Source organism: Chenopodium album, chromosome 26 (genome assembly GCF_948465745.1).
Source record: "Chenopodium album chromosome 26, dcCheAlbu1.1, whole genome shotgun sequence".
NCBI lineage: Eukaryota > Viridiplantae > Streptophyta > Magnoliopsida > Caryophyllales > Amaranthaceae > Chenopodium > Chenopodium album.
Genome location: NC_137859.1, coordinates 10934308 through 10944800, shown reverse-complemented (window position 1 = coordinate 10944800; position 10493 = coordinate 10934308). Strand labels below are relative to the sequence as shown.

The 10493-nt window shown below is 34.5% G+C and overlaps 1 protein-coding gene across 2 annotated transcripts; it reads left to right on the top strand.

Annotated features, from left to right (window-relative positions):
* Nucleotides 1-3994: 3994 nt before the first annotated feature.
* Nucleotides 3995-10320, top strand: LOC145618661 (uncharacterized). 2 transcript variants are annotated; one of them, XM_081673436.1, is made up of 8 exons: nucleotides 3996-4683; nucleotides 5472-5684; nucleotides 5774-5974; nucleotides 8121-8228; nucleotides 8383-8520; nucleotides 8622-8873; nucleotides 8989-9309; nucleotides 9392-10320. In XM_081673436.1, the coding sequence occupies exons 1-8, from the start codon at nucleotides 4177-4179 to the stop codon at nucleotides 9554-9556; spliced, it is 1905 nt and encodes a 634-aa protein (XP_081529562.1). In that variant the 5' UTR covers nucleotides 3996-4176; the 3' UTR covers nucleotides 9557-10320. The 2 variants fall into 2 exon arrangements, with proteins under 2 accessions (XP_081529563.1, XP_081529562.1); XM_081673437.1 differs by lacking the exon at nucleotides 8383-8520 and having other exon boundaries at nucleotides 3995-4683.
* Nucleotides 10321-10493: the final 173 nt, after the last annotated feature.

Genomic DNA, 10493 nt, shown 5'->3' with positions numbered 1-10493 from the left:
TGTAATAAATCATATCACGTATATGGTATATCACCCAAGAAAAAAAAAAAAAAAAAAAAAAAAAAAAAAAAGAGGCTACATGTAGATTTATAAAAAAAAAAATAATAATAATAAAATAAAATGTAAGCATTATTCCTCTAAACTATTTATATATAAAATGCCTCAAATGAAGTCTCTCATAGATTATTCATCTTGATTTCATTTTGGATCACAAAACTAAGCATTATTACTCTAAATTTTCAAGGTTTTACAATTGTTGGTTTGATGCTTGTATGAATTGAATACAAATATGACATAATTAACAATTAACATATATACATCATGTTAATTAGCTTGAAGATGGATAGAGTCTCATGTCATGCAAATCATTAATTTAATCAAGATGAAACAAAATCTATATGATTATCATCAAAATCATCAAGCTTCTTAAGATCCTCCTTATTAGGTGGATACTTACTCCATTCAAACTTCTTGTAGTATTTATGTTTTTGGATATGATACAAGTATATACCTTTCTCGGTTGCTTTCCAAAAACAATGTCTTCCTCCACATTGTCTATCCACAAATTCTACCATGTCTCTAAATGTGTCAAAAACCTTGAAAGCGCGACTAGGGATCATAAGCTCACAAAAGAATGATATCGTCTTGAACATTTTAGTTGTGAATCCGTGTGTATAATTGCTATTTACTGGAAGGCGAACAAGACCAAGATCATCATTCTCTGAATTACAATGGACATTCATAATGCCATTGTCCATTGCATTTTCAATGCTAAATACATATTTTGCAGGACCAATAGTCCATCCTTTTACAAATAAAGGTTGTTTGGATATGAATAAGAATAAAATTGCTACAAAAAGTTTTGAGCTTTGAAGAATTTTTGATGTTTTTGCCATTTGATTTATCAATTTTATGTGCATCATCTAGTCTTTAAAGATGAATTACCACATAGAGATATAGCTTTTATTTGTTGGTCTTTCATTTTTAGGGGAAAAAATTTGGGTTGATGTCTCTTATGACCTGTCATACATTTTATATAAGCACCCTATTTATACGTTGATTAGTAAATTAGCTGGCTAATTAGAAATTGGTGGGTAGCCTACCATTTCTCGTTTACTACTTTGCAATCAAATAGAAAGTTTAGAAATAAAGCAATAATAGGGGAAAAAAGCCCTAAGAACACAAGTATCCACCGAAATACATATGGACTTATGGAGTACTACATCTTCGTAACTTCGTTTCACAATACATGCAGCATTATGTATTCACTTGCTAACTTTGACTATATTTTTAATAATAACATATAAAACTAATTAAATCAAATGTCTATATGTAAAATATTGTTGGATTGATCTTAATGTATATTATCAAAATATTAATTGTTAAATTATTTGTATCACTTAATGTATACAAAATTTAATAGCCAAAGTAGCATGTTGAAAAGTAGAGTACAAAAGAGTGCATGTATGGTGAAATGAAGGTAGTATGAATGTAAAAGCTTATATATACAACGATTAAGCCAATTAGCTTCCGAAGGCCAAAACGAACGATAAATGTAGAACTATCGATGATCGCTGATACGACAGTTAATACCGATGTCGGGCTATTGAAAATGTCGAGTATATATCCGAAAAATGATTACAGTTTTGTTTTACAAAATACAGTATATTAAAAAAAAAAAAAAAAAAAAAAAAAAAAAAAAAAAAACATTATCAAGTTGCACAAGAGCTAATTAAGTCAAGTCAGAGCTTACTCAACATGTGCTCGTCAAATTGTCGAGTCAAGCCAAGTTTGATACTTAGCCAACTCATGTCAAGTTTTAATCCAATTAGTATTATGTGCACCATGGTGCACCTAGAAATAGGTGCACCTGGCCCAATATGTGCCAAACAAAGGAAGCCTAGATAAAAGAAGCCCACAAAATTTAGTTTTTTATTTTTATTTTTATTTTGTTCAAAAAAAAAAAAAAAACTGTCAAATCTATTTTTTTTATTTCATTTTAAAAATTTTCTCTTTTCTCATAAATTAAAAACCTTCTTTAATTAATTTTTTTGTATTTTCTCTCTCCTCTCACCATTTTGCTCTCTTAAAAACCTGCAATCTAACATGGCAAAAGACAAAAAACACACAAAAACACCTTCAAAAAGATAAACATCACGTAAACTTCTTTGATATTCCTACATTTATGTTAAATTTGCTAATATAATTCAACAAATTGTAAAACTGAAACTATATTCTCCTATATATGTCTTTTTGACTTATTTTTATTTGTAGAAAATCAAAATTATATGCTCATATTGAAGAGGATGAAGATGTGTAAGTAATTTATTGTTTAAATTTGCAATTTGATTTTTAATTTTTAGAATTGAATACTATCTTGAACCCTAAATTTTTTGAACAGTACAATTAGTCAAATGTTCAGCGTCTGAACACCAAAAAAGAAGAAATTAGATGATGTATTTAAGAAAAATCAATTGTTAAAAACTTCTGAACCCCAATTACAAACCACTGAACACCTTAAAAAAACCTATGAACCCCTATAAAACTTTTGAACCCCAACCACAAAGCATTGAACACCCTTCAAAAACTTCTGAACCCTTACAAAAACCTCTAAACCCCAACCATAAACTACTGAACACCCTACAAAACCTTTAAACCCTCTACCCAAAAATTCTGAACCACAACCACAAACCACTGAACACCCTACAAAAACCTCTGAACCCCCTACAAAAACTTTTGAACAACAACCACAAACCACTGAACACCCTACAAAAACCTCTGAACCCCCTGCTAAAACTTCTGAACCCCAACCACGAACCACTGAACACCCTTCAAAAACCTCTGAACCCCCCAAAACTTCTGAAGCCCAACCACAAACCACTGAACACCCTAGAAAAACCTCTAAACCCCCTACAAAACTTCTGAAGTCCAACCACAAACCACTGAACACACTTCAAAAACTTTTGAACCCTTACAAAAACCTCTGAACCCCAATCATAAACCATTGAACACCCTACAGAAACCTCTAAACCCCTTACAAAAAGTTCTGAACCCCAACCACAAACCACTGAACACCCTAAAAAACCTCTCAACCCCCTACAAAAAGTTTTGAACCCCAACCAAAAACCACTGAACACCCTTCAAAAACTTCTGCACTTGAAGACACTGCTCAAATTGCCAAATGTGCAGATTTATAAACTATGAAGTAGAGAATGCCAAAATTTTTAATAAAATTAAAAATACATAGATCTAAAACAAAAATAAGTTCATAAGTAATGTATCGCATGTTCAGAATTATAATAAAGATGTTCGTAATTCCAAATATACATGTTATGTATTTACAGAAAACACATCATACGTTCATATTTTTAACTTAAAATGTTCAAAAATACTAAAATATAATCAAATATAGAACTGTTCATAACAAAATACACAATTATCACTAAAAAAAAAATCAAAAGAATATGAAAGCTACATATTCCGAAATTCAAACCTAGGCATGGTGATTTAGATAATGATGAAATCTCATCGGAAAATAATCACACCTTTGCTTAACCACCTTCTCCTCGACGACGACGCCATTTTTAGCTTTACTACTTCATTGTAAAAACTCCATTAACAAAGCTTCAAATTGAAGGTTGAGAAAACAAAATTTGAATTTAATCTATTATAATGAAGGAATTCATTGCATGGAGATCAACAATATGAAGGAATTCAATTAAAAGGATGATGAACGAATTCAAGAGAATGAAAAATAAAATAGAGAGATAAATAGAGGAGAGAGAAAATAGAGGGGAGAGAAAATAAAAGAGAGAAAAATCAAAAATTAGGAAAGTAGAGGAGGAAAGAGAAGAGAGAGTATATTTTAATTGGGTGGTGCACATAGAACTATATGCACCATGGTGCATCTTATAATTTGCCGTTTTAATCAAGTTTAGATGGAGCTAATTTCAAATTACTCGCAAGCTGCTTGTAGTGCCCATAGTTCAGCCCCAAAAATTATGGCCTAACTAGGAAAGGCCCAACATTTCATTCTTTCGTTTTTTCTAAACACAAGTATTTTGGCTTTCCTTCTTCAAGCTTCTCTAATGGCGGCAAAATAATCCACAACCATATTACAATTTATACTCCATAACAACCCATCTCCTCCAATTCAAAGAAATCAAGCTCTCATCAATGGAGGATGAATCAGAGATATACGACGGAATTAGGGCACAATTTCCCCTTTCATTCGGCAAAAAATCAAAACCCCAAACCCCACTTGAAGCCATTCACAACACTACTCGTCGATCAACTTCCGACCAACAATCTCCGGCAGCTAATCCCACCGCCGATTCCTTCCCTTCTCTCTCCTCCTCTTCCAAAGCTTGGATTGATTCTGTCCGCCCAAACCCTAACCCTAAACCCCATGATTCTGAGTCTGATGAGAAATTAGTGGGCCCACCTCGCCCGCCGACTATTGAGGAGGATGATGATGATGGGGATTTGATTGGGCCGCCCCCGCCGCCTTCGGTGGGCTCAGTTGATGATGATGATGGGGAATTGATTGGGCCGCCGCGGCCCGATGAGATCAAAGGGAGGATTTTTGATGAGGATACTGAAGATGAGGATGAGGATGAAGAAGAGGGTACTCGACATCGGATTCCTTTGAGTAATGAGATTATTTTGAAGGGACATACTAAGGTAATGGAAGAAATAATTTTTCTATGCTTTAATTTTAGTTTGTTAATGTTTTTTTATTAATATTTTGATTGATTTTGGTTTGTGTAATATTGGCTAATTGTTATAGTAGTATGATGATTAATTAGCAGGTTTGTATTTTGATTACTTTGATGTTTTGTATGTGAAATTAAGCTTGTTTGGTATTATTGGAAAATTTTGAGAATTATAATTGTAGCTGAAAATGTAGTTAGAAATGGTTTATGGGCGTAGTCGCCTTGTAGCCTTAGTGTTCCAAGGGGGTTTACATAAATGCTGATTTAATTAGTCCATGAATTATTGATAAGTAATCATATTGCTATAATTTTGAGCTGTGTTTGTGGGGGTTTCTTGTGAATATGATTTCAAGATCATGCCTTATGGTTAGTTTACTGCTGGAAATTGTCAAGGGAAAAAAAGGATGTTTTATGGTGATAGTTCCATCAAGTTCCAAGTGTACTTAGAGAGGTTTTGTTTCCAATTTTGTATAAGAAAATTAATCTTTATGCATTTGCCTGATTTATGTAGCTGCATGAAACTGTAAGGGTTATAAGTGTGGGTGGCCTGTTAGGTAGAGGTGAAGGCGGAAGGTTTACTTTAATGAGATTTGAATTGCTATATGGTCGTTAGAGGTGGGTTTATTTTAGCATGAAACTATTGCTGGCTTTGCTCAACTTCAATTGTATATTTTTTCATTCTCCGTTGGCAGAGTAAGCATTGTCATGGTGTAGATCATATATTGATAAAATTAAAATTTATTGAATTGTTGGCAGGTTGTTTCTGCTTTAGCCGTTGATCATTCTGGATCAAGAGTTCTTTCTGGTAGTTATGATTATACAGTACGTATGTACGATTTTCAAGGCATGAAACGGGATTTAGCTTCATTTAGACAGTTGGAACCATATGAATGTCACCAAGTTCGATCACTGAGTTGGAGTCCTACGGCTGGATTCTTTTTGTGTGTTACCGGCTCTGCTCAAGCTAAGGTTTTACTTTGCTCTGCTTACTCTTAATTATATTGTCATTGTTTCTTATATGCTGATAACTCTAATGAGAATACATTCTCTTATGTCAGATTTATGACCGTGATGGGCTTACTATTGGCGAGTTTGTAAAGGGTGATATGTATATACGTGATCTTAAGAATACTAAGGGTCACATATCTGGTATAACCTGTGGAGATTGGCACCCAAATAAAAAGGAGACAGTCTTAACTTCATCTGAAGATGGTTCACTTCGTATATGGGATGTAAATGACTTCAAATCCCAAAAGCAGGTGCTAATATTTACTTGAATTCACGTGTTTGTGTGTGTGATTTCACGTGTTTTACTAGAATGCTTGTTAAGGTGCCTTTTAGAACCCGTGATAGAATATTATATGGTTTCCAACTTTTTGATCATTTTGTTGATATGAATATCCTAGTTGCCTTTTATTCGCACTTTTCCACTTATCGTTCACTCTGCTTTGTGTGCCTAAATTTTTATCAAGTGTTTTGAATCATATTTTACGTTAATAAATTATACTGTAACTTTTTATGTTTTTTTTAAAAAAAAAAAATTCTCATTGGTAGATCATTACTTTTGACCTTTTACATCGGTAGGACGCTAGCCATTTTTTTCATTATTTTTATTTTTTATTTTAGTCAGTAGCCTTGAACTTATTAAATTTCTCAACCATAGCATCAATGGTGGTTTCTTGGTTAAATGTCTGTTGAATTGAACTGTGACTAGTTATAGTTAACTCATTTTCATCCCTACCCCCTCTCCCCTCAAAGCCCAACTTTTCTACCATTAACAAACCTTCACATTCGCTCTACTCCAGCAGAAATACGTTATTTTCTTGTCCACCATCATCTCTTTCCCGTTCCATCACTTGACTCACCAATTTCACCTCCCTTCTTCCTTTGATACCCTTCCAACCACTATATCCACCACCACCCCAAAATCAGTTCTGACTCCTCAAAACCTCAATCTTCAAACTCTCACCACCCTCCTCTATCTAGCCCTAGAAGTCGGAGGCGTTGCCTTAGATTTTGGCATCGGCTTTTGAGTCTGAACTTCTCCTTTTTATATATTTATTGGGTCAAATCTAAAGCTCTGAATCTATTATACAAAAATCAAATGCAAAATCAATAAGAAGGGTAAATTTGAATGATCACTGTCATTCAAGAAGGCAAGATTACAAGAACATCCTCAACAAAAGTGACAAAAAATGGAAAGAACGATCTCCTTTTTTATCGCTCTTCTAGGTAGTACTTTACTTAGTAGTATCAGTCAATATGGGTTTTTTGTCAGTGTTTTTTTTTCTTTTGGTGAGAGATGAAAGTGATGATATTGTAAAGGAGAGGAAGATATGGATACGATTTTACGCATTAGTCTGCAATTATTTTGGCTTTTGTTGGGTGGTCTGACTAGCTAATTGGCTAGTGACGATGGGGGTTTCCAACTTGCGGCAAGGGTTCTGTTGTTTATCGCAGAGGGGTGGAGGTTGAGAGTAAAATGGTTGAATTCAGTGATGTTGAAGCCTGGGTATCAAATTGAGGAGATGAAAGAGAAAGAGCAGGAAGAAGAGAAAAGCTTGAAAAGTCAACCATGGTTAAGTAAATTATAAATTAACAGAACTTTGACCAAAAAACCATCTCAATCCACGGTTGAAAATTTTTATCAGTTCAGGGCTACCAAATATAATTGAAATAGTAATTGACTTCCAATGAAAAAAGTCAAGGGTCACCGGTGAGAATTCCCCCTATCTATTGTTTTCGATTTTGGCTCATTCCTTTTGAAAGATATTATTGTTAATTTTACCTCAATATACAAAAGTAACGTGTTTTAAGATGGGAATTTTGCTTCCTTTGTACAATTTTGGTCCCATGAATTGTTTTATCTGACTAAGAAAAACAACAGTAATACAAATGACCCGATCTCCTTCAATGACACTCAAATAGGAGTAAAGGGCTTATTTCTGATGCATTACTGAATTTCTGAAGCATTACTGTATTTCTGAAACATATGTTGACGGTGATTCTACAGCTTTTATTTGAAACAAGTCTTACCCTTCTGTGTTTTGACTGAAAGCAGATAAGCAGTGTTGGAACCTTTATTTTTGGGGGGGTGGGGGTGGGTGGAAGCGCTGGAGTCTAGAATTTTGGTTTTTGACTGTAATAGACTTTCCTCTGAGGGCTGTCCTTTCTAAAATTAATTGAACCATTATTAGTATTTCAACCATAATATATCATATAATTTGCAAAATAAATAAATATTACAGAACCTTATGTATCGATATCAAAATCTTTTCTTTTGGGTTAAGTGCTATATATCACCTTGAGTTGCCTGATGACAGTGTTATCTTTGCTGTTTTGAATGCCCACTTGTTCTGGCTGCAAAACTTCTAATTTCAGTTTCTTTACCCTCTTGTTGTATAGGTAATTAAGCCAAAGCTCGCAAGGCCTGGGAGAGTCCCAGTTACTACATGTGCATGGGGACGTGATGGAAATAGCATTGCTGGTGGAATAGGAGATGGATCTATTCAGGTACATGTCACTTGCTTGTTCATTTTCTTTAGTCCATAGTTGTGCTCTATGTTTCTGCTGCATTTAATAAAAAATAATAAATATTACTAGTAATTTTTTTATAAAAAAAATTACACTCCTCTTTCAGCATTGTTAATGCTTCTGTAACCTATAGATATGGAACCTCAAGCCTGGATGGGGAAGCAGACCAGATATTCGTGTTGAGAACGCTCATTCAGATGATATTACTGGGTTGAGATTTTCAAGTGATGGTCGTCATCTGTTTTCTAGAAGTTTTGATGGCACACTAAAGGTTATTTATGTTTTACTTGTTTTTATGAATGCTCACCTGCTTTTTCAAGCCTACTGTCTAATTCGTCTTATCCTCATACTTTGTCAAATCGTAAACTACAGGTTTGGGACTTGCGTCAAATGAAGCAATCTCTTAAGGTGTTTGAGGATTTGCCAAACCACTATGCTCAAACGAACATCACTTTAAGTCCGGATGAGCAGCTTATCTTGACTGGTACATCTGTAGAGAGAGATAGCCCTACTGGAGGGTTGCTATGCTTTTATGATAGGGATAAACTTGAATTAGTATCAAAGGTTGGCATTTCTCCGTCGTGCAGTGTTGTACAGTGTGCTTGGCACCCGAAGCTAAATCAGGTATGCTCACTTTCCCACACTTGTTACTTTAATTAATTACGAAGATTACCAATGGTGTGGAAACACTATAAAAAGCAAAACTATAATCTTTAAACCTCAAATATTTGTGCTTTAGGTTTTCGCTACAGCTGGAAATAAAAACCAAGGAGGGACACACGTTCTGTATGATCCAAACATGAGTGAAAGAGGTGCTCTTGTGTGTGTTGCTCGTGCCCCAAGGATGAAATCAGTGGATGACTTTGAAGTGCAGCCAGCTATACACAACCCTCATGCACTTCCCATGTTCAGAGATCAACCAAGCCGCAAACGTCAGAGACAGAAGATACTGAAGGACCCAGTTAAATCCCACAAACCAGAGCTCCCTATGACAGGACCTGGCCATGGAGGGAGGACTGGTACATCTTCGGGTAGCTTATTAACGCAATATCTCCTCAAGGTAAGGATGGCTTCTATGAGTTTAGTATTATTTCAGTCCTTGGCATTTCTGTTTGAGAATCTGACCTGAATTCCCTTTGCAGCAAGGAGGTATGTTGAAAGAAACATGGATGGATGAAGACCCTAGAGAAGCTATACTGAAGTATGCAGATGCTGCAGAAAAAGATCCAAAGTTTATTGCTCCGGCTTACGCTGAGACCCAGCCCAAGACTGTATTTGCAGATTCTGACAAGGAAGATGAAGAATGATGAGCTAATTTATTGTTCTATATCATCAAATGAACGTGAAAAAGAGTACCTTTATTAATCGCCAAATTTTAAAGGCAAATACAAGGCGCTCATAACAACAGGGGTGAAAAAGGGCTCGTGTACTTCCCACATTAACAGATTACATGTGTTCACATTCTGAAGCTTAGCATAGTGAATTGTACATGTTGGTCTTTCTGCACTTTTCAGCCTTGTAGTTGATGTTGTATTTGTTGTAAGAGTGATGAAGAAAAGCAGAGGGTATCATAAAAGCGTATAAATTTGAGCTGCCTATCATAAGTTTAACTTGTGTCTTCCTGATACATTTAGATGAAGTCGCGAATCTCCTCTCCAAAATGCTATGATCTTAAATGTCGTATAATTCAAAAAATGTCGACAGACTGTTACTAACTCTACCAAGTTCCTTTTCTTTATCATTAAAATTCCAATATCAAAGTGATACACTTAATTAAAGAAAGAGTAATGCCTTGTTTATTCTAATTAAGACATGTTATTAATTATACTTTTACAGCTCATGTGGTAGTGTTATAGTATTGTATACCAGTAGTGATTAATTTCAATGTAATGAAGCATCATGTTAATAATCAAGACCATGGTAATGCAACTCCAACTCCATATATGTGCTTCATTTATTTCTATTACCATCCCCTCGAGTGGTAATGGATGGTAATCAAATATTATGATAGAAAATTGGAAAAAAAAAAAAAAAAAAAAAAAAAAAAAAAAAAAAAAAAAAAAAAAAAATATATATATAGAGTTGGATTAACATTATCTAGGCATTGGAAGCAACCCGAACAAGCAGTTACTGTATATTCATATTCTGTCAAACTGATAACCAGGTGTAAGAAAAAAAAAAACCTCAAGATTGCAAATTACACCACATTCAATCACTAAAATGCCCAAAAGTATTCCTCAATCA